At 41.3% G+C, this 25,099-nt stretch overlaps 1 protein-coding gene across 2 annotated transcripts in view; it reads right to left on the bottom strand.

Moving 5' to 3' along the window:
* The window catches only part of FAM120A (family with sequence similarity 120 member A), a 115,962-nt gene that overhangs the window by 67,412 nt on the left and 23,451 nt on the right, over positions 1-25,099 (bottom strand). For both annotated transcript variants that reach the window (XM_019966605.2, XM_019966604.2), the window contains exons 2-5: positions 24,359-24,605; positions 21,073-21,155; positions 4,670-4,798; positions 3,828-3,924 (exon numbers count right to left, since the gene is read on the bottom strand). In XM_019966605.2, coding sequence (XP_019822164.2) covers positions 3,828-3,924; positions 4,670-4,798; positions 21,073-21,155; positions 24,359-24,605 — 556 coding nt within the window. The remainder of the gene's footprint in view (positions 1-3,827; positions 3,925-4,669; positions 4,799-21,072; positions 21,156-24,358; positions 24,606-25,099) is intronic.

Below are 25,099 nucleotides of genomic sequence, written 5' to 3'. Positions count from 1 at the left end.
AACAAACTGTGGAAAACTCTTAAAGAGATGGGAATACCAGACCATCTTACCTGTCTCATGAGAAATCTGTATGTGGGTCAAGAAGCAAGTTAAAATTCTGTATGGAACAAATTGATTGGTTCATGATTGAGAAAGGAGTACAACAGGGCTGTCTGCTGTCACTCTATTTATTTAACCTGAGCACATCATGAGAAATGCCGGGCTGTATGAGTTAGAAGCTGGAATCTAGATAGGCAGGAGAAGCACCAATAACCTTAGATATGCGGATGATACCACTCCAACAACAGAAAACGAATTGGAACTAAAGACTCTCTTGTGAGGAAGAAAGAGAAGAGTGAAAAAGCCAGCTTAAAACTAAATATTTCAAAAACTAAGATCCTGGCCCCATTACTTCATGGCAAACAGAAGGGTAAAAGGTGAAAGTAGTGACAGATTTCCTTTTTGTGGACTGTAAAATCACTGCAGATGGTGACTGCAGCCATGAAACCAGAAGACTGCTTCTTGGCAGGAAAGCTATGACAAACCTTAGACAGTGTGTTGAAAGTAAGGACATCACTTTGCCGACATAGTTCATACATAGTCAAGGTTATGGTTTTTCCATCGGTCATGTACGATTGTGAGAGCTGGACCATAAAGAAGGCAGAGCACCAGAGAATTGATGCCTTCAAACTGTGGTGCTGGAGAAGACTCCTGAGAGTCCCCTGGACAGCAAAGAGATCAAACCAGTTAATCTTAAGGGAAATCAACCCTGAAAACTCATTGGAAGGACTGATGCTGAAGCTGAAGCTCCAGGATTCTGGTCACCTGATACAAACAGCCGACTCACTGGAAAAGTTCCTGATGCTGGGAAAGATTGAGGGCAGAAGGAAGAGAAGGCATCAGAAGATGAGACAGCTGGATGGCATCATCGATGCAATGGACATGAACTTAGGTAAACTTCAGGAGACGGTGAAGAACAGGGAGGCCTGGTATGCAAAGAGTCAGTGACTAAACAACAACAGCAGCAGCACATATAGACAAAAATCAGTGAGCACTATTTCAGATATTTTTGCTTCTTTATACTTATCAGGAAAAAAAAAATAGTGATTTTTACATTTATCTGTTTCTGCTGGTTCTACTTGAAATAAACCTTGCTTCCCAATCTTGCCTCACCCTCTCTCAATTTCAGTATATGGTCATATACTGAACTCTACACTGTCCCAAACTATCTGTGCCTGTGCTTTGTTAAGTCCCTTGCTGTACGATTAAGATCACTGCAATAGTCAGAAGCAATAGGAAATGCTTTACAGAAGGATGTTGTAGGTGGTTATCACCTACATTAACGTGCTTGAAAACATCACTCTAAATATCCCTAGTTCTTTACCAATCACACCACTGTTCTCCATAAACCACTGAGTGAAAGTGAAAGAGAATTCTAAGAGTATTAACTTCTTTTATAAAATACTTACCCCATAATGTCCTCTGATGATTTAATAAGAACACGAAAGCACTTTATAGAACAGTAAATATTTTTAAGAAGCTCAAATTTAAACCTAATTTAAAATTCATCTTCCTCTTCAGAACATTTTCCAAACTGTTATCAGCTCAGGTCAATGCCAAATGTTAAGTCAATCTATCCTGTCTCTATCCTTCTCCCACCTATTTTCCTTCAGGAAGGGATTAGAGTAAATGCTCTAATCCCAACCACACATGCATGCTGTCACTTCAGTCGTATCCAATTCTGCACAACCCCATGGACTGTAGCCCGCCAGGCTCCTCTGTCCATTGGATTCTCCAGGCAAGAATACTGGAGTGGGTTGCCATTTCCTCCTCCAGGGGATATTTCCAACCCAGGGTCAAATCTGAGTTTCCTGTATCTCTTGCACTGGAGGCGGATTCTTTACCAAAATAAGCCAGCTGGGAAGCCTGGTCCCAAGTATATTATAATGAATGTTTAAAGTACAACTGTCAAATGAGGAGTAGAACATCACTACAGATACATGAGGTACCAAGTACGTCTTTGTGTTAACTTCTTTCAGGCTATCTGATCATTCAACATTCAGAGCTTTTGCCAGGCATCCTTCCTACAAGAGTAAAAATGACAGTATCTGCTTGTAACAAGCACTCTTTAAAGCACTTTACCTATACTTACCCTTTTAATATTAACATAAGTATCCCATTTTAATAAAACAGGAAAAACGAAGCCAGGAGGCAATGGAAAAGAGATGTCACAACCTGGCATCAGTAGCCCGGCCACTCACCTGTCTCAACAGCATCTATTCCTGTGCCAGCAGTAAAACCCAGCCACCACCATCTGCCCCTGTTATATCTCACCTTAACTGAGGAGACACGTAGTATCGAGTCCCCCTGCTCAGCACTCCCTGTCTGCCTTTCCAAGAGTCACCTTAAGTTGCATCTAATCATTTCACTCTCCTGATTCAACAGCTCTTCATGGATTAAGTCATTTGGGCAAATACTTCCCCACTCTTGTAAAGGGTGAAGGTGGCAGTTGAGACCCTGGGGTTGTCCATCCCTGGACCCCTGACATTCTTAGGGGTTGGGAGGGCGTATCTGAGGAGATGTGCAGAGGATCATTTGACAGGATGGCCTTGTGGAGCCAAGAAAGGTGACCGTGAAGCCTGGACAACAGAAATGGGAATGCCCCGGGCACAGGAAGTCAGAGAGAGAGCTCTAGGTCCACAGCCAGTGCCAAGACCCCACAGCAGGAGCCAGTGTAGGACATTTCACATAGGGAAGAAGGCAGGGCCTGAGGGTGAGGGGCAGAGGCCAGCAAGAGAAACAGCTTGGTGTGGGGGGAGGAAGAAGGTATGCAGCTGGGAGTTTGTTACAAGCATGAGAGGAATGGAATAGGCTGACTGACATTTTTAAACACTACTCTAACTGCTGGGAAGAAAAGAAGTGGCTAAGGACGGGGGGTGGGTATCCCATGACAGGGAACTGGATCATCAGATGAAATGCCTGTACCCTCCTTGATCACACAGCATATTCACTTGTCCATAGTCACAATCCATATGCACTTGTTGTTACCCACGCACAGAGACTGCCATCAGGAGCCAGCACTTACCTGTATCCGTATCGTGCCCCCCGCCCCCGCCAACCACATACACAGCACAGTCACACTGTGCTTAAACAGGTGAGTGAATACTATCATGCAGAGGACACTGTTAGGAACATTTTCAACCGCAGGGTTAATATGAAGTCAGTTACATCCCTCTGACAGTCTCATTACATAAAACAAGCACAACTGAAACAACAGGTGGCAGGATGATTTCTCATAGCTTTACTGATCTGGACCCTAAAAAATGCAATCTGACTTAGGAAGGAGGTTGGTACTTAGGGTTAGTGCTTTACAACCTCCCATGAGATATTTACTATCAAGCAGCCTTCAGGCAGTTTACAATTGTTTTTAATTCCCCAATTTCAACTCTCTGAGAGAAATCCGATCTTTTGCCAAAAAAGGCAACACGGAGGAGACATCAATCCACTGCACGGAAGGCACCTAAAGATCGGTGGGTCTTCTGTGTCCCTGGCACACTCTATAAGACCACACCTCACAAACACAGATTTAAGCATCACCATTACTGCCAGCCTTAGTCCTTATGGCTGCATCCTTTTTTCTTCCAATCTCTTAAGTCTCATAAGTTTGCTCTTGCTTTTCAACACTTCCAGGAATTACTACTGAGTCTGCCCAGAAGTTCTGCTAGTACTTATTTGTATAATGATAGAAATCTTATTTCAAAACAATAAACTCACAAGATTATTGGCTGAATATTTAAATCTCTTCGGTTACTGCATGGTTAGCATCACAGAGGCCCCGAATTACTTACCTAAGTAATGTGGTGGGTGAAATGCCATAGGCTTGCTAGTTGCTGAGTAATATCCAATTGCTCTCTTAAATCGAATAACTTTGTCATCTGTTCTAGACTGAAACAAATGCACGAAAACCTTTGTAAATTAGTATGCCACTGGTCATGTGTATATTAATATAATTCAACACACGTATAAGTCTGTAGCCTTTAAAGCTAGATGAGAGTTTAGAATATACATTAAAACCGTTAAGGAAAATCAACAGATTATCATTAAAGAAACAAGTTAATTCTCTTAGAACACTGTACTTATCAGAGTCTGACATAGCACTCAGGAGACCTGAGTTCTGGGATGCAGTCCTCCAACTTTCCCTTGGCAAGGTCTCTGATGCTATCTGCAAAGGTTTTATTTTCCATCTCTAGCAAAGTGGAGGTACAATTTTAGCTCTTCAGAGAGCAAACAGGAAGTCACACAAACTTCATCGCTTCTACTAAAGTCCAACCTCCCTTGAATTCCTTACTTTCCAAAAAAGGAAGAAGAAATCCCTGACCATCACCTGGAGGGATGGACAAATCAGAGATCCACATATTTTGTTTGCCCATTTGATACATCTGTCTTAGTAGAAATCCCACTGAATTATGATGGAGGATCTAGGAGCAGCAGAGGCCTTACCATTTGTCTACCTCTGTGCAGGCTGGAGGGGAGGCTGGAGAAGCTAGGAGAGGGGCCAGCCCTCCTGGCTGGCACCAAGGCCTGACAGCTGGAAGCACTCCTGGGTATGGCTGGTGTGTGCCTCTCAAGACCCTTCCAAATTCAGCACACACCAGAGCACAAAGCATTACCCAAGAGCTTGCATTTCTACCTGAGAATGCTGGAAAACATCTTTAGCTATGGCATCCAAGTCCGAGGTATCCTGGATGTTGCGGACATAGTCAGCCACAGCCTTGATCACCACATCGCACGGTGGCAAGACCAGCTGGTGGGCCCGGACCTAAGAAAACAAGCACACGTGTCAATTCACTAATTCCAAACACGGGGCCCAGAAACTATAAGTAATGCTTTCCTTAGAAGGGCCTGCTTATCATCAATTTGTAAGTTCTTGTCCCTAAGACTTTGAAAGTCTGAGGGTTAAGCCCTGGATCTCCCTTTCAATTGAAATACAACTCAGCGGCTTCAACCTGACTATGTTAAAAAGCATCTGACAGCCTTCCATCACTTCAGAGATCTCTGCAACCTGCTCACGTGAGCACAACACAGACGCCCTGGGCCACAGGTGCCTCTCATTTTTCAACACCAGCCAGCTGGAGGCTATGCAGCCCCAAGCTCCCCAGTCCACTAAAAGAGCCAAGGTCAGCTTGGAATGGATGGAAAACAGTATCCCTGAGTGCTGAGGGACACATCTGGTGAAAGACACATGGAATAAAGTTTAGGAATATTTTACACTTGACACCAGGAAATGGTAAGTAAGAAAATTTTTTTTAAAAAAGGTTTCTTTTGGACTTTTTCACGAAAACTTAAAAAAAAAAATACATGAAAGATATTCTTAGAAACAAAGATGAATCACACACGAACTATGTTTATGAAATTTTTTTTAATTTAATGATAGCATGAAATGATGTTTTATGTCCTATTTAGTCACAAAGATCATAAAGATAAATAAGATGGCAAAAACTTCTAAAGGCCATTGTTATAGTTTCAGAGCTGTGCACTCCTGCCCACCACACCTATAAATGTGGTACATTACACAGCAGGAGGGAAGACGTGGGCAGACTGGTAACCTCAGGCCAGGCTGTTCCCCTGGATGATGCAGATGGGCCCAGAGTCATCACAGGATCCTCTAATGTAGAAAGGAAGGCAGAGGAGCAGGTTTCATACATGAGGGAGTGCAGGACTCTACTGGCCATTGACAGCTTTGATGATGAAGGAAGGGCCATGAGCCACAGAATACAGCCCCTACAGAAGCTAAAAAGGCAGGAAACACTCTCCCTGGAGCCTCCAGAAGAAACGTGGCCCTCTCACACCTTGCTTTTAGCACAGTGAGACCCACTTTGGTTGTGATCTCTGTAAGATTATTAACTTTGTGATATTTTAAGACATCAAACATAAATAATAGAGGAAAAAATGAAAGAAAAAACAAATGAAGAAAATCAGAGAAACAACATAAACAGAATGGAAGAACCTCTAGAAAATACTTACACTATTACGGTATCACACAAATTTTCAGACGCATAAAAGCATACTCAATTTCGTTTTGGAAAAGCAATCTTTTTTTTTAAATAATGTTTTCCATGTTTGAAAAATGTTAGCTGCTCTGTCTCCTAGAGAATGGTTTCTTTCCTTGTTCTGGTCAGCGTTTGATAAAGGTCATCATAATGAACTCCAGGGAACTAGTAAGATGTCCATGGCTGCAGACCACAAGCACGTTCCTAGAAACCCAATCCCCCCTCTGTAGAATGAAAATCTCTTAACATACACATGCTCCACGGTGAAGAGGTCCCTGGAACAGCACATTCCAGTCAGTCTGGGAGAAATGGAAGCTCTGTCCACTCCCTGTCTTTGGGGTGTTTAACAGTCCCACAGCCAGGGCAGGGAGGAGGGCCAGTTGCTGGCGGCCCCAGAAATGAGAAGCCAGAAGAGAAACCCTGAGCCCTCCTACCATCAACATTTCACTCTCAGTGAGCACAGACTACAGGGAAGGGGACAGCCTGCAATGGCCACCAGACTTGAGGCCCCTGGGCGACCCCTTCTCTGGGCCACAACCTTCTGTCTCTGACCACGGTTCGAGGCTAGTTGGCCACAGAACACCCCTTGGCAGTCTGAAAGTCTATGGTTACCTCATTATGCTGCACAAAGTACTGGAAAAGCCAGCCATTGCAGAGAGAGTTTATACAGAGAACAAATGACAATTCACATAGTGGGAACAAGAGTTTATTAGAAATAAAAATGTCCACAATATGAAAACGGCTTTTCTCCAGGAGGTGGGAGCTAATGGTATGGTGCAGGCAGCCTCTCCCAGGGGATGCACAACAGACTGGGCAGGCGCACACTGCCCCCTCCCATCTCAAACGAAAAGGACAGTCTGTCGCTTTTGTTCCTATGGGTCTCCTTGGCTTCTCTACCCGTACCTTCTACAACACGAAGGCTATATAATCCTTGAAGTGAACAGATCCTGTCATTAGAGGGCCCCTGAATCCTTCTGAGCGGCTAATTTAACACCACCGTCAACTATATCCTTTATAATTTCCTTTGGAACAGACTTCGCTCACACCTCACCCCCTCCTCGTTCGCCCAGCTTCATTCCCAATCCAGCCCTCCAAATCTAGCTCAGGGTGAGCAGTCACGTCTTCCTTTGAGACCGTTGGTGCTACTGCTCCCAAACTATCTCTTGACTGCTTTTTAAATGCAACTCAGTATGAACACAGTTCAGTTCAGTCGCTCAGTCGTGTCCGACTCTTTGTGACCCCATGGACTGCAGCACACCAGGCCTCCCAGTCCATTACCAACTCCCGGAATCCACCCAAACCCATTTCCATTGAGTCAGTGATGCCATCTAACCATCTCATCCTCTGTCATCCCCTTCTCCTTCTGCCCTCAACCTTACCAGCATCAGGGTCTTTTCCAGTGAGTCAGCTCTTCGCATGAGGTGGCCAAAGTATTGGAGTTTCAGCTTCAACATCAGTCCTTCCAATGAACACCCAGGACTGATCTCCTTCAGGATGGACTGGTTGGACCTCCTTGCAGTCCAAGGGACTCTCAGGAGTCTTCTCCAACACCACAGTTCAAAAGCGTCAATTCTTCGGTGCTCAGCTTTCTTCACAGTCCAACTCTCACATCCATACATGACCACAGGAAAAACCATAGCTTTGACTAGATGGACCTTTGTTGGCAAAGTAATGTCTCTGCTTTTTAATATGCTATCTAGGTTGGTCACAACCTTCCTTCCAAAGAGTAAGCGTCTTTTAATTTCATGGCTGCAATCACCATCTGCAGTGATTTTGGAACCCAGAAAAACAAAGTCAGCCACTGTTTCCACTGTTTCCCCATCTATTTGCCATGAAGTGATGGGACCAGATGCCATGATCTTAGTTTTATGAAGTTGAGCTTTAAGCCAACTTTTTCACTCTCTTCTTTCACTTTCATCAAGACACTCTTTAGTTCTTCTTCACTTTATGCCATAAGGGTGGTGTCATCTGCATATCTGAGATTATTGATATTTCTCCCAGCAATCTTGATTCCAGCTTGTGCTTCATCCAGCCCAGCATTTCTCAGGATGTACTCTACTGCTGCTGCTAAGTCGCTTTAGTCCTGTCTGACCCTGCACAACCCCACAGATGGCAGCCCACCAGGCTCTGCCGTCCCTGGGATTCTCCAGGCAAGAGCAGTGGAGTGGGTTGCCATTGCCTTCTCTGGATGTACTCTGCATATAAGTTAAATAAGCAGGGTGACAATATGCAGCCTTGATGTACTCCTTTTCCTATTTGGGACCAATCTGTTGTTCCATGTCCAGTTCTAACTGTTGCTTCCTAACCTGCATACAGGTTTCTCAACAGCCAGGTCAGGTGATCTGGTATTCCCATCTCTTTCAGACTTTTCCACAGTTTATTGTGACCCGCACAGTCAATAAAGTAGAAATAGATGTTTTACTGGTACTCTTGCTTAACATCATTGCTGAAGCAGAAAAACCTGACCCACTTCACTGCCATTTGGAAAACAGCAACGTGGAAATGATTTCGGCAATTTTGCCAAATTTTGGCAATTTTCAGGAAGAAAACTAGAAACCTGATTTGATCAACATTCACTTGTGAGTAAGGCATTGTTTTAGAAACGAGAACATGGAGCAGCTCCGCAGTACTCAACTTCAAGAAGCTCACATTCTTATTGGAGAAAAAAATGCTGACCAAACTCCAAAGAGACCTCAGAGGAGAGCCTGGAGGAAAATCATGGCCCAGCTGAGGAGGTAGAAAGGTTTCTGCATCATCTGTGATTCTCAAAGTGTAGCCCTGAGATCCAACTGAGTGCAGCCTTGGTGCCCCGAGACCAATGAAGAGAGTTATGTGAGGGGGCTAAGGCAGTTTGTTGTAATAAGCCCTCTAACCATTGCATCAATGAACACACCCTGAAGCCTAGTAGTTTCTAGAAGAGTCAAGAGTAAGGAAAACATTTAAACACTATAATCATTAAGTAACTACCAGTGGCTATGTCTTGAGATTCTTAAAAAGTTATGACATGAATCAATATCTTATACACGTGTGCATGCTAGGTCGCTTCAGTCATGTCCGACTCTGTGATCCTATGGACCACAGCCGACCAGGCTTCTCTGTCCATGGGCTTCTCCAGGCAAGAACACTAGAGTGGATGACATGCCCTCCTCTACAGGATCTTCCTGACCAAAGCATCGAACCCCCGTCTCTTTCGTGTCCTGCGTTGGCAAGCAGGTTCTTTACCACTAGCACCATCAAGCTTGAAAAGGATGCTAAAATGCAATTAATCACACACCATGCTAAATGAGAGCTCTGCACATGGAAACTGTTATGCAGACATACTGAAGACTTCAACAGATTTGAGTTTAAAGTGTTAACTGTAAACAAAGAAAAGTTCCATCACATTTTGTGAGCAAGGGTCCCCGGAGGCTCTGATGGAAAGGCGGGCAGGCTCGGGCTCCCTCCTGCAGAAGTGTCTGCATCCAGCTGGGGCTGCAAGGTCCTGTGACTGAGTTCCTCTGGACTGTATGCCACACACTGCTTTCGGCAGGCATTGCTTCATTTAATCCACAAATCAGTGCTGTGAGGTACACTCTTAAATGTACTTCCCATTTGACAGAAGCTCATTAAGGCACCCATGGGAGCCAACAAGGTGAGCAGCTGGGCCACTACCCGACCCGCAGACTGCACACTTGACCACCACACTCTGGCCTAGTCGTCTTCTAAATTATGCCTCTTTTAGCATTAAATGTCCTTTTCTGTAAAATAATGGTTGATAGTGAGCTCCTTGTTCTTCTAACATTCTTATTTAGAAAAATTAGAAGTTGGCAACACAACAGTAGCCCTCCCAACTCCCCCCCCGCCCCGCCCCCCCCCCCCCCGGCCAAGAGATCCATGAAATCCAAACTCCTGTTGTCGATGAAAGGAGCTACGGAAAGACTGTCAATAGGGGAGGTATGAGATCAGGCCTGGTGTCAGACACATGGAGGATGGGCATGAAGGCGAAGGAACAGAGAAGGGAACATTAGCGGCTCCTGCTCAAACTCAAGCAGCAATAACACAGTGGGTAGAGAAGGACAGGATGAGCAAGCTGGGAAAGGTCAGAGGAGTTAGACCCGGAGAGGGGAAGAATCAAATATAATTCCCAATTTCTAACCTGATGACTACAGGGACAGTGGTATCACTAGCTGAAAAACATACCACAGGAAGACAAAACCATTCAGGCAGGGTGACGACATTTTTAGAAACATGAAATTTGGTGCACAGGTGGAGTGCCCAAGTGGAGATGACTTAGTGGACAGTAGGATACACCCTGCAGTTCAAGGAAGAGGTCTCACTGGAAGAAGTACACTGGAGAATCATCAACACAGAGATGGTACTTATAAACTTAAAGGCAAATGAGACATGCCAGAAAGAAAGTGTGAGGATTACAGCAAGGTACAGATGGACCCTAGGGAATACACATGCAATCAAGGGAAGCCAGCTTATAGGAGAGTCAAGGAAAGGATGCAGAAATAAGGAATACAGAATGAAGTTGGGGTCTGGGAATCAAGGCAGGGATTTCCCAGAGAACAGGTGAAGAGAATAGGATGACTGACACTGTCAAATGCTCCAAAGAGGTTGAAAATCATTTGACAAATCATTTGTCAAATCCACAGCCTTGGACAAAAACCCCCCTGTGTCTGTTAGAAATAGGTGGGGAGGGGCACAGCGGGCAGTGAGGGTGGGTTAAGCTATTGGGGACACTATGGAAGACTGCCCTTGGAAGATTCGAGGATGAAAAAAGAGAGTTAGGAGAACACGGGAGACTAGACCACATTTACAAACTAAGGATCAAGGACCAAAAGAGGGAGCATCTACATAGGAGCAAGGAGTTGACCGGATGAGGCAAGGAAGGGCTCCCTGGATGCATTCAGTGACATGGGCTCAAGAATGTCAGGACAGTCTAGTCTCAGGCTGGAAAAGGGAAGTAAAGTGAGCCTGGATGAAGAAGAAGGCAAACGGGGGAACGAGAAGCTGAGGACTCTCTTCATCCTTAGATAAAGGACCTCTCTGTAAGAGAAAGCACTGTGAAAGTGAAGAGAGGTCCGAAGACATGATGAATGTTTAAGATAAATATTAAGGAGAATAAAAAGATTAACTGTTGATATTGATAGCTTGGGTTGCCATTTCCTTCTCCAATTAGTGAAGCCACTACCACAATTATGAAATTCAATTTTTCCATCACCTCAGTTTCCTGTTCCCCTTCCCATCATAGCCCTAGGCAGCCACTAACCTGCTATCTATCACTATACTTTTGCCTTTTCTAGGATTTTACATAAAACCAATCTATTTCCTTTGTTTTCGACTCTTCACTTAAGATAATGCTTTAAGATTCATACATACTGTAAGAGATTAGTTGGTCCCTTTCTCTGCTCTCAGCATCTCATTGTGACTGCCACAATTCATTCCCCCATTTGCCAGCTGACTGCTGCCTAGTGTCTTTGAGACGACAATAGATAAAGCTGCCCAGAGACTCAGACTGAACCATTTGTGTGAACAGAGGATTTCATTCCTTATGAGTAAATGTCTAGCAGTGAGATTGCTGGGTTATATGGCAGGTGTATGTTTAACTTTGTAAGAAACTTTGTCAGACTGTTTTCAAAGTGACCATTCTGGATTCTGCTTCCCAACAGCACATCTCAGAGCTGCAGGTGCTGACATGTACTGACACTTCTCATCATCTGTCTCCTTAATTTTGCCCATTCTAGTGGTTAGTAATGCAGCTCATGGTGGTTTTAATCTGCATTACCTAATGCCATGGAGCATCTCCTTGTGTGCTTATTGAATATTCTGTAAAATGTCTGTTCAAAATTTTGCCTGTCTTTTTCTTTGTTGTTGGGTTGTATATCTCATTATTGTATTGTTCTTTACATATTCTGAATACAAGTCCTCTGGTAAGAATTACATTGTGCAAATAGCACAATGTAATTCTATCTCCATTCACTGTTGTTGCTTGCTTCTCATTCTTTTAACTAAGAAATCTCTAACTCCAGGTCATAAAGATCTTCTCTTATATCTTCTTCTAGAATAATTTTTATATTTTTAATTTTTGCAAATGAATATCCGGCTATTATAAAGACTAACCCCTTCCGCATTTAGTTACTTATGGACTTCTGGTGAAGGTAACTAACCACGTATATACAGGTTTATTTCTGAACTTGCTCTGTTCCATTGATCTATTTGACACCTTTATGTCAGTACTACACTGAGTTGATTATTATAGCTTTAAAGTCATACTGAAATTAGGTAACGCTAAGTCCTTCAAATTTGTTCTTCCTTTTCAACATCTTTGTTGCTTTTCTAGGTCCTTTGCAGTTCCACAAAAATTTTAAAACCTGCTTTTCAATTTCCACTTGAAAACAAAGCTTGATTGGATTTTGATGTAAAAGTGAAAGTGAAGTGAAAATCATTCAGTCGTGTCTGACTCTTTGCAACCCCATGGACTATACAGTCCACAGAATTCTCCAGGTCAGAATACTGGAGTGGGTAGCTGTTCCCTTCTCCAGGCTGGATTTTGATGAGGATGTAGTAAATCTATATAACAACAGTCTTTTGAACCATAAACACATACATTTCCTCATTTATTTAGATCCTTCTTTAACTTAGATCATAAATTTGCAGTGGCATCCATCAGCTGTGTGGTTCTCAAGATATTCTCTAGATAGTATTATCCAGGGTGGAGAAGTCTGCTGGGTGGTTGAAATGGAAGAAGGAACAACAGAAGGGTGATGCTGGTACACCTGGCTCAAGATGACCCATCAAGAGGTCCAGGCCAGCTAGGGAAGAAAGAAACAATGAGTAAATGGGCAGACAGCCCCAGGGTGGGTGAAAGAGTGAAGTGTCAGCTTGTGAGAATAGTAAAGATAGAAGCAACAGAGACAAAAGGATAGTAAGTGTAAGATAAGAATCAGAACTCTTCTGGGAGAAGACCCAGTGTATGACTCGGCATAGAAGGCTGCAGTATAGTAGACACCGCTGGAGACAAAGAAGGAATATGCAGCCAAGTTATCTGTGGGCAAACTCTAGTACATGACCGTGCCTGAGTCTCTGAAGAGTTATCAAAGGACACCATCGTGAAAGTGAAAAGACAACCCACAAAAAGCGAGAAAGTGTTTGCAAATTATGTATCTGATAAGAGACTTACATTTCAGAATATATTAAAAAAAAAAAAACCAACTCATATACCTCAATAATAAAAATTTTTTTTCAATGGACAAAAGATATGAATAGATATTTATCCAAAGGTATACAAATGGCCAGTGAACAAAGGAAAAGGTGTTCAACATCATTAGTCATCAGAGAAATGCAAATCAAAACCATATCACATCCACTATGACAATTAGAAATAAAACAGACAACAACAAGTGTTGGTGAGGACATGGAAAAGTCAGAACCCTCACACATCGCTGGTAAGTGTGAACAGTATAGCTGCTGTGGAAAACAGTGGGGTAGTACCTCAAAAAGTTAAGCATATTATTACTAGATGACCAGCAATTCCGGTCCGAGGTATACACCCAAGAGAAATGAAAACATGTCTATACAAATACTTGTACCTGAATATTCACAGCAGCATTACAATAGCCAAAATGTGGCTAACAATCTGAATGTCCATTGACTGATGAACAGATTGAATGTGGTAGGTATACCCACACAACAGATTGTTATTTGGCCATTAAAAAAAAATGAAGTACTGATACATGCGACAATGTGACTGAACCTTGGAGGGGAAAAAAATGCTCAAAGAGGCCAGACACAAGAGATTATATAATTCCACTTATATGAAATGTCCAGAAGAGGCAAATCCATAGAGAAAAAAGGAGACTAGTGCTTGTCAAGGGGTGGAGGAGGGAGAGAAGCAGGAAGTGACTGCTAGCAGGTGAGGTACTGGGTTTCTTTTTGGGGAATGAAAGTATTTTAAAATTAGACAGTGAAGATAGATGCATAAACTTTGTGAAAGCTAAAAACTGCTGAATTATACATTTTGCATACATGCTCTATCACTCAGTCATGCCCAACTTTTTGCAACCTCATGGACTGTAGCCCGCTGCTGCTGCTAGGCTCCTCTATTGATGGAATTTTTCAGGCAAGAATACTGGATTGCTATTTCCTTCTCCAGGGGATCTTCCCACCCCAGGGATTGAACCCACGTCTCTTGCATCTCTTGCATTGGCAGGTGGATTCTTTACCACTGAGCCACCTTGGAAGCCCTGAATTGTATTTTAAAGGAGTAAATTTTATGACATGTGATTGTATCTCAATAAAACTGTTATAAAAAGAAAATTTTTAAAAACTTTCTAATCAGGAATGGCAGTTTGGAAGTAAATTGCCAGCAAATCCCAGTTTTGTCACATCTTCCTGGCCCCAGATTGCGCTAGTATCAAGAAAAGTGACCTCTTTGGTTGAGTTGCCTAGAAGTGCCCAGGGCAGAGACCACTGGCAAGGTGAGGGGTATAGGTGCACGCACCCAAGACACAGGGTCAGGAAGCTGCCAACTGAGCCACATTTTCAGAAGAAGTGATCTCTTCTGCTAGAGAGATGGAGACGACCTATTTAGGAACAATGCTGAGGTTCTGGACCCAGAGGGGAGAAAATACACTTGAAAGTGTCTTCACACATTTTAAAAACCTGAGGATATGTCACTTAATTAACATACGACTAGAAGATCCCAGGTCATGAGAAGAAACAGAAACCAAAAGTACTCCAGTAAGCTTCCTTTTGTTTAACTTACCCTACCACTCACCACCGCAGGCATGAGAAGTCAGCTACTACAAACACTGTATCTTTCAGACGGCTTTTGGACCATGAATCTCTCTCTCCTCCTGACCAGGTTACGCATTTCTGCTCACTCAGGAAGAGTTCTGCGGGCAGGCACAGTCCCTACAGAAAGGAGCTAAGCTAAAAGTAACCCTCAACTAGGAAACACAGACTCCTCCCATGACTCTGTCCCTCTTTCCCAACAAAATGACTTCTGTCCGAAGACAGAAAAGCTATTGAGTCCCAGTGATCCCAGAAGATTCCCTGGAACACCAAGCTTTCCATCTTTACTCTAAAAGCAAATGGGAACAGGTAAAGAAGCTCAGATAAGATACAAATAAGCAAACATCTTTTGAGTTCAGTCTCGTATTTTCCATCTAACGATTCCTTATATAAATTTTAAATGAGCAAAGAATAAAACTTCTTACCTAAGTTTCCACGACCTAAAAGCTTACATCCCAGCACCATGAACCTGTGCGCTGAAATTTCATAGACTGTTAATAATGTGCAGCTCACTGAATGCATGACAGTGTAATAATAATATTAGTAGGGTGTACATTTTAAAACAATTTTAGAGTACAAATATCAATCTGTTAAAAGTGGTTCTCTTCCAAGAGTGAAATTATAAATAGCTCTCATTTCCACACTGCATAATGGTTGAGTTTTTCAAGCTTCTAGGCCCCTAACAATATTTTCTCTAGAGCCCCCAAAGTCCTTGGGTTTTAGGAAGTACTTTTTAGCTCTTATGATACAATGACTTTTTGAGGAAAAAAAGGTATGAGTTAACTTCAGTTAACACTAATATACAAGCAGGAATTCCTTCTTTAGAATGTCCTATAGTGCCCATGCTGCCACCTCTTGCAATGCCTTAAAAGGTAGAACTCTTAAAATAAATGAAGCCCATCTTTCTCTTCATGCACAATTTATATTCAACTTTCTTTCAAAAAAGATTCCAGAAAGTCCGATCACCAACCTCACTCTAGTAAAGTTGCACAGTATGTTAGATATACCATAAAACTTCAAAAGGCCTGAAATCATGCTGCTCTTCTCTCTGGAAGCTGGCTCCATGATGTGAAACCCAGAGAGGGGCCATGCGGAGTGGAGATGAAAATCACTGCTTGGCTGGACACTGGTCAGCAGGTGCTACCCACAGAGCCCCTTCCGGGAAACCAAGAGAGAAGAGATCCTTCAAGTCCTGGCTTCATTCTGAGGCCCCACTGCAAGCCGTGTCATTTGCCATGACTTGGAGAATGCTGGGGTTGTGTGGCCTGCACGATGAGACATGATGGCTCTTCTGTCCACCTCCACATTCCTGGGGACCCTGACATGCTACTCTCCCAGAACCAGACTCCCTCCTCCCCAGGGTCAAACGCCACATCTTGTCCCTAAAGACATTTGTAAAAAGGATTACTCAGTGACTTTGGGTGGCAGACAGTAAGATGTAAACATATAGAGATAACTTTTAGTAAAATTCTAAGTAAATTGAAAACAAAACGTTCCTGAGGTGACCTGCTAGAGTGCCGTGGTATACAGCTGCCTCAGGGAAAGATACTGCTGGGAAAGGAAGGTGACTAAAAAGTAAATCCAAAGGCAGAGGTATAAGCACTAAAGACTGTTTAAATGAGAAAGAGACATGCACAAGAGCTAGGACTCAGATTTTGAGAAGAGCCAGAAGCAAGCAAGAAGTTTTCAAGGAGACATTTTAACTGGACGCACACAGGGAGGAGTTCAAGAGAAACCAGCACCTGCCTGGCCTGTGGCTGATGGGCAGAGCTGGGCTGGGGCAGTGGGGTGGTGATGGTGGCGTGGGCAGTTGTGTCCAGGGGAAGGTCTCCTCTGCCCACTTGCCACAACTGGGGAAGTGGTATAGAGAGATCAAAATAGAACCTGAAGAGCTATACAGGAGAACAACACTTGTAGGAGATCTAAGGAGAGGAAAGGTGAGCACAAAACTTGTAAAGGGAAATGACAAAAGGACTCTGGGGCAGGAAATACTTGGGGGTCATGAATGACTGACAGGGATAAAACTCAAAATACATGAAACTGAATATGAAGTTTGGGAACACAAAAAGCATCAAAATGAATACAAAGACCTGCAACTTATGATTAACTTAGGAAAACACTTTCAGTTAAAAAATTCAATGCCAAACCCAAATAAAAAGTTCCATAACTTTCAAGGACTCAAAATCATAAAACCATTTTTAAAAATTCAAAAAAGCACATATAAAAAAGGCCCTCATTTGGCACATGCTTATGGCCAGGAGGTGCTCCTAAGCAGAGCTGATCACCTAACATCCCAGAGGACTCCCACTCCTGCTTCTAGAATGTGATGTGACTTAAAATGGGCTCCTGCTGTTCTGAAAACAAACGAAATATACTTTACTTCCAAAACAAAGAAACTTTACTCCCAAAACTAAGAAACTAGAAGTTCTTAACATGTAAACAAGTATTAAAAAGCTTAAAAACTTGACTGGCTGCCTTAACTTCCTCTTTTCTACTGCCCTAACTTGATTTTTAGGTTTTTAAGTATGTTTAGTATTGCATGCCTACTCTAATGAGCACTATCCCTGATTAATAAGACAGCACAAAACAGAATTCTGCTCCCTTCCTAGCCTTCTCTGTGGGGATCGCCTCATGATCCAACTGCCTCAGCTGTTCATCACCAGCCACTCCAGGTTCTGCTTGTGCTTCTGAATCCAGAGCCCCAGCCATGCTCTCCTATTGGCCCAACCAGCACTGTGGATGGTGATGGCAAAATGTTGACAGGGATAAGATTATGACATTACACGTTAAGCGGGGAGTTGAATTTATTAGATAATAAGTTCATATAACACCAACCCTCTGTGAATAATAAACTAGTAGATATGAACTCAGTGAAACACTTCGGCAAAATAAAGTAGGAGAAAAGGAATGCTTGAAATCGGGGAAGCAAAATCAAGTATCCTTAAAAACTGTATACAACATACTCTGTTGAAAAGGAATAAAAATCATAAGAAAGTTTTATAATCAACAACTAACCAAATTTTCAAAAGATGTAGTTAATTGTATTACTGGGAAAAAGAAGCAACTGAAAAAGCAGATGGGTACACACAATTCTGAACAGTAGTAACGTTCATGAGGGAAAAAACCATATTCAATATCCCACAGTCTAGTTACACAGAGTGAGGTCAGAAAGAGAAAAACAAATATCACATATTCATGCATATATATGAAATCTAGAAAAATGGCACTGATGAACCTATCTGCAAGGCAAAAACAGAGACACAGACAGAGAACAGGCATGTGGATGCAGTGGGGGGAGGAGCGGGCAGGAGGGATTGAGAGTAGCACTGAAACACATACATTACCATCTGTAAAAGAGAGAGTGGGAAGCCGCTGAGTTATACAGGGGGCTCGACATTGTGCTCTGTGACAGCCTAGAGGGATGGGATGGGATGGGATGGGGTCGCGGGTGGCTGGGAGGTTTGAGAGGGAGAGGACATATGTATGCTTATGGTTGATTCACGTTTTTGCATGGCAGAAGCTGACACAACATTATAAAGCAATACTCCAATTAAAAAGAAAAAAAAAAATCCCAGTTTTTGTTAAAATGATACTACACACAAAAAACTATATAAAAGGTCAAAACACAAAAGTTTTGCAATTTTTTAACTCAAAGCCAGACGTTTCACTTTTCGTAATGTCACTTTAAAAAATCCTACAACTTATCAAATCATTGAAAAATTATGTTGCACTGCTTTGCTATTATGCTATAAAAATACCTAGCTAATATTTAAAATACACATGTTGACAGTGCAAAAACTTTGATTTTTTAAAAAACCCACAAGTGGATAGGAATCTGCTGCCAATGCAGAGGACATGGGTTTGATCTCTGGTTCGGGAAGATTCCACGTGCCCAAAGGCAACAAAGCCCATGTGCCACAACTACTGAGCCCACGGCCTCAACTACTGAAGCCTATGCGCCTAGACCCTGTGCTCCACAGCAAGAGAGGCCACTACAGCGAGAAGCCTGCACACCGCAATGAAGAACAGCTCCTGCTCACCGCAACGAAGAACAGCTCCCGCTCGCCGCAACTAGAGAAAGCCTCTGCTCACCACAACTAGAGAAAGCCTGTGCACAGCAACGAAGACCCAACACAGCCAAAAATATGAGTAATTTTAAAATACACACACACACAAACAATCCTACAAACAACTTCCAGAGAAAACAGAAAAATGTCAATGTGGACTTATATTAAATGACATTAATTTAGTTGATGTGATAACAGTAATATAATTAAGAGATTACCCTTATTTTTAGGTGGTGGTGTTGATATAAACCAAGATATTCCCAGGTGGCTCAGTGCTAAAGAACCTGCCTGCCAATTCAGAAGACGCTAGTTCAATCCTTGGGTCGGGAAGATCCCCTGGAGTAAGAAATGGCAACTCAATCCAGTATTCTTGTCTGGAAAATTTCATGGACAGAGAAGCCTGGCAGGCTACAGTCCACAGGATCACAAATAGTTGGATACGATGGAGCAGTAGCAGCAGCAGATATAAACCAAAGTTTTCACAAATAAAGTGTTATGATGTCTGCAACTTACTTCCAAATAGTTGAGTTAAAAAACAAACACACAGATACAAATATACTTTACAGCAAACTGTTAACAACAGGTGAACCAAGGTGATGGATATATGAATAGATATTTTCTATTTCAACTTTTTATATATTTTTATTAACAAACTTAGGAAAAGTACGTGATAATGATGCTTGTGACCTATCAGTGGATTGAGTTGGTTTTCCAATAATGCTTCAAACAGTTCCTCACTTCTAACCTCTGACACACTAAATAAGGCAAGTTCAATTTAAACATATGTATATAGTCTGGGGATCCTGGAAGCCTCTCAGTCACCCCTGCTACTCAAAACAATACAAACCTTATAAAAAACAAGCTTTCATTTTGTATCAACTTATAAAAGCATACTGTTTAATAAGCTAATGAGCATAATACTTCTGAGTCTACCTGATTTCAGACTCTACTTTTCTCATTCTGCAAGTCATTAATGGTATCACCAGGAGCTTGGAATCAAGTTTACAAATTGCAGTACTTTGTAAATGAAAACACACATGAAGAACATTCTGGCCAAGAGCAAATAGAGAGCTGTTTTCCTTCAGGTGGGGGAAAAAAAAAAAAAAGGCAAAAGAAAACAAGTAATCTCAAACAAAAGGAGAAAAACTGACCTTCCAACAGAAGCTGAAAAGCCCCATACCAAGAACTGTTAGGATAAAAAGGAAAACATCAGGGCCCATCAATAAGAAATGGAAAAAATAGGGTTCTAGGCACCAAGGAACAAGATGAAAGAGGCAAGAGAGGAATGTCACCTGAATTCCAAGTATCACAGTTTGCTGTAAGCTAAACACTGAAAATCCTATTTGGAGGACAATTCTGGCAATAGGAAAACACGCATTCAGAAACCACTCCATGCAACCTCCCCATTAGCACAAGGAACTGAGGCCCAGGCTGCCGGCCAGTCTAGGTTCAGAATTCCCAACTCCCTATGTAATCAGTGGCAGCTATGACCACAACGCTGACAGCAGAGAACACCACACCAATTTACCCAGCAAAGGGAATTCGGAAAATCACAGGAAGCCGCTCACAAATACAAGTTCCCTAGTGACTCACAGCATTCCACTACTATGCTCACATCACACTGTAAACCCTCCCACGTTAGAAAATCAAAGTTAAGTGCTTCTTCTTGGATGTTCATTACTTCCACAAACAGGAAGGGGAGAAAAATAAGAAAATAAATATCGACGAAACAGTACAAATAGACCATTTTTCTAATGAACTTGGGTCTCCTCAATCACTCAAAAAGCGTTAAAGCTATAGATTTTTACAATATTAGAAAATCAGTAAGAAAATTATGAAATTTATCAAACTCTGCTAAGATATTGATCCATAACAGATGATATTATCTATTAAAAAATAATATTTGTAAGAAAAGAAAATACGTAAAAACTTTAGCTAAGAAATTTACACCTATCATGAAGAATTCATCTAAGGAAATTTTTAAAAACATTTATATATATTTCCCTAAAATATAAGTGCTGGGAACAATATAAGGTAGGTTCTTTGTTTTTTTTTAAGGCAGCACAGATTCTGAAGTTAGGCAGAAGCATGATATTGCTAATTTTGTGGTATATTTCCTTCTACAATAAAGAAACATTACTTAGATTATGAAAGTAAAAGGAAAAGCAACAAATGTTGGAAATAAAATGAATTTGTACCTTAAGTGAAGCTAGTGGATGTTCTGGACCAAGTAAACTCCAATGAAAGGAAGCCAGATCTTCATCAGGTAGAATGTGATTTCCTAAAATACAAACAGGGATACCACAAAAGCCATTACTGACACAGGGGAAACTTAATATCACTGCATGTTATAACCTGTAGATTATCTTTGTTAGTTTTAGACTTTGCAATATAACTCCTTAGGACCACCTCATTTAATACACCGCACAGAACTTCCACACAGACATTGAGAATATTTCTTCATCTTTTAACACAAAACATACAGCAGACCAATCTCTTGAAGCTGCTTCAAGTACATTTCCATTATAGGCTTAACAGCATTCAAACTGAATAAACTGCATAAAAACCTAAGTAACTCCCCAGCACAGTATTAAGGTCAATCTGACAATGCCAGATGCCAAATACCAATCTGATACAAGTTTTCATGTGTTTATGAGAGACTATGGCTCAAACTGCATTCTGTGAAGTAGGTTCGACAGCAGATGCAGAATCTACACAGTTATAAAACCTAAGGTTAAGTGACAATGCTTGCAGTTTGTGACATGGATCAACACCCTCCTCCTCAAATTTCTAGCACCACCCACAAAATAGATGTACAAAGCACGGACTGCACTACCCCCAAGAAGTGTCCGTCAGCTCTCTGCATATCCCCGGGGCTATGTCACAGGTAAGAACTATATTCAGCTGAGGAACTACATTTTTGGGGGTAAACATTTTCCCTTCAATATAATGCTTGGATGCCTGATATACTAACATATTTGTTAGTTGTTTTGATACAATTTAAAAGCAATAATTTCCTAAATAATTCTGTGATTTGTATATTATGATTTAGTCACCTCCACACTAAGCAGATGCATTACTGAGCTGCTAGCAGAAGGCAAGACAAGGTGAGCACGTCTCAGCATTGCTACTCCTAATATGCTAGACACAGACACGTGACACAGGCTTGCCGAACTGTCACGACATCCACGAGAGCAGAGCCAGGCCCAAACCGTCAATCACTGAGTTCTGTATTGCCTTCCTCTGCTCACAGACAGTGCAGAACATCAGTGTGAAGTATAAAGCATCTGAGATTTGTTTTTGAAGCCACTATCTGAAAAAATATTAAGCCAATTCCAACATCAAGTATAGTCTGTTAAAACTTGGGCCACAGACTTAAATGAGTATTTCACTCAACTTTTCTAAAACAAAACATCTTATATTGCTATGCTTTCTATTACAAAAAGGAGAAATTATACTTTCTATTTAAAAAAAAGGAAAAATAATATTTCTTATATGAGGACACTGAAATTTTCACACAAAATCTAAACTAAAATACTCTAAAAATGCTCACCCAATTAAGAGTTTATAATTCGCCTAAATTTTTTGAAGAAATTTCAAGCCTTAAATTAATTCATTACTAAATTATTCACAATGTTATTATTTTTCATTTCTTTTAATATTTCATAAACTATTAGTTGGTATTATCTCCCAAGAAATTTATTCAATGTTTCTTAAATAAGATAAACAAATGCCCTTCCCAGGGTAGCTAAGGTATCCATATTCTAAAAGTATGCAATATTCCCATTCATTTAAAGTCAATTAACATGCCCAAGTCAATGGGTATAACATTTAAGCAAATACGAAACTTTTCATGTGTCCATCCACTTCATCACTTTTTAACATTTGAGGAAATATCCCTTTATATTTTAATATCTGAAAACATAAAAGTACTATATGCATTTAGAAATTAGGTTTTAATCCTCTGAATCCCAAGTCACAAGAGTTCAGTAAGAAAATGGACAGAAAATAGCCAAGTACTAACTTAAAGACATGTATTTGAGATTGGATCCAAATAAAGACAATTTGTAAAATCAGAATTTTTTTTTTATTAATTTGTAGTTACACAATTTGAAATGTTATCACCAAATTACATATGAAAAATTATGGCTCCCTCACTATAATTTCTAGTTGTATAAAACTCTTTTGGAATGTTTATTGAAAAATCTGCTAATTAGAAATTTCTAAAAGAACCCACAATATAGTCCCCCTTGTAAGCACAACCAGATCCTGTTGCTAAGCATTGCAGAATAAAAACAGAGAGTGCAGTAAGATCTCACTTTTTCTTAAGACCACACATCTCTCAAAGAGGGCCTGAGTACTCCCAAACAGCTCTCAATCTCATCACTGAAGTTCTTGGGTTTTACTCACAGAAGGGTTTTGCTCAGAACACACTTCACATTTTTAACAAACTCTCAGCAAACTAGAGCCAGATACTCAAGTAGCTAAGAGACATGCACAAGAAAGGGAAGCTGACAGAAAAGATAGAAATAACTATAAACTACAGACATAAAGTAATAAATGGATTACCTATTACCAAGTTGGACTTCCCTGGTGGCTTACCAAGTTACTTTAAAGAGAAAAATTTATATATAAAATCTTAGTTAAAACAAGATTTCATCCCTTCTAGATATTCAGCATAAAGAATTTCTCCAAGGGAGTTTTTAAAGATATTTATACATTTACTTGGAGAAGGCAATGGCACCCCACTCCAGTACCCTTGCCTGGAAAATCCCATGGGCGGTGGAGCCTGGTAGGCTGCAGTCCATGGGGTCGCTAAGAGTCAGACACGACTGAGTGACTTCACTTTCACTTTTCACTTTCATGCATTGGAGAAGGAAATGGCAACCCACTCCAGTGTTCTTGCCTGGAGAATCCCAGGGATGGGGGAGCCTGGTGGGCTGCCGTCTGTGGGGTCACACAGAGTCAGACACGACTGAAGCGACTTAGCAGCATACATTTACTTAAGATGCAGCCTTTGGAAACAAAGGTAGGATAGTTTATTTCTGTTGTTTTCCTTTTAAAGTAGTGAGAATCCTGAAAACAAGGGGAACACAGAACAGTGCTAACTTCACAGCAAATTTTCTTCTGTAATTTGTGTCAAAGGTTTAAATGTTTTTCACAGTGAGAACATATTAGCATTTGTGATTTTTAAATGTTATTTCCCCGAAACTTTAAGAGCATTTTATCCCCAAAGTTAGTTTATTGGCCTAGACAAAACAATACATAAACAAACACTTAAGAACAAAAGAAGCACATACATTATCAGCAAAAAATAATGAGTAAAGAATGTTACTGAAGAGAAGCCCATTCCCTGGTTTTCTAAAATTTAAGACACAATCCAAAATATTCTAGCACTGAAATTTAAAAAAAAAAAAAAAATCAGTATGTTCCTGATACACAGAACTTGTTCACAAAATGAGAGAGCTTTACACTGCCACTTACCTAACAGAGCGGCAAAGATAGGGAAGCGGTTTGGGTTCAGGTCCAGCTGCTTGGCAACCTCATGCATCAGGTACTGGCTCGTGGTGAGACTCTTCCCATTCCGGCTCAGTTTTAGGGCGTGGGCACTGAAGTAGTAGGGGATGTTGCACAGTGCATAATCAGAGTCGTATGCAACCAAGCCATGGAAGCCGTTTTCTCTGCAGAAACCGATCACTTCTTGATGATGGTCCTCAATGCTCTGTGCAACCTGTGCAAGTAAGAAGAGCACTTCATCAGAGGCCAGTACCACTGCAACATGCGCTCTATATGCAGACATATTTGTACAGAATCTGCAACTGCCAGATATGGAAGATATGCAAGAGAGCCAAATAGTCAAAACTGCCATAATAAAGTATGAGGCACATTGCTCAAATAAGAATTTCAGTAAGAAACATCTCTGGTCAGTAACTTATGATCCCAACCATACCGCAGATTAATTTTCAATTCTTACCAAATTTGAAGATCACCCCATTTAAAATTATACAACACCAGGTGGCCCCTGCGACAGTATTTTGAAGGAAGGGGATCGGGGGGAGAAGGGGAAGACAGAGGAGGAAAATGAAGTGAGAAAGAAGGAGACAAAGGGAGAAGTCAGACACTCTCAGTGAAACCAAAATAATTTCTTCAAAGAAGATCACAGCAAATAGGTAAAATGATCAGAAGGATTTTCTAAACAAAAATAAAAGCCAAGTATTATCCATC

Source organism: Bos indicus, chromosome 8, assembly GCF_029378745.1.
Source record: "Bos indicus isolate NIAB-ARS_2022 breed Sahiwal x Tharparkar chromosome 8, NIAB-ARS_B.indTharparkar_mat_pri_1.0, whole genome shotgun sequence".
Taxonomy (NCBI): Eukaryota; Metazoa; Chordata; class Mammalia; order Artiodactyla; family Bovidae; genus Bos; species Bos indicus.
The sequence above is the reverse complement of the archived record's forward strand: the minus strand, read 5'-3'. Positions and strand labels throughout refer to the sequence as shown.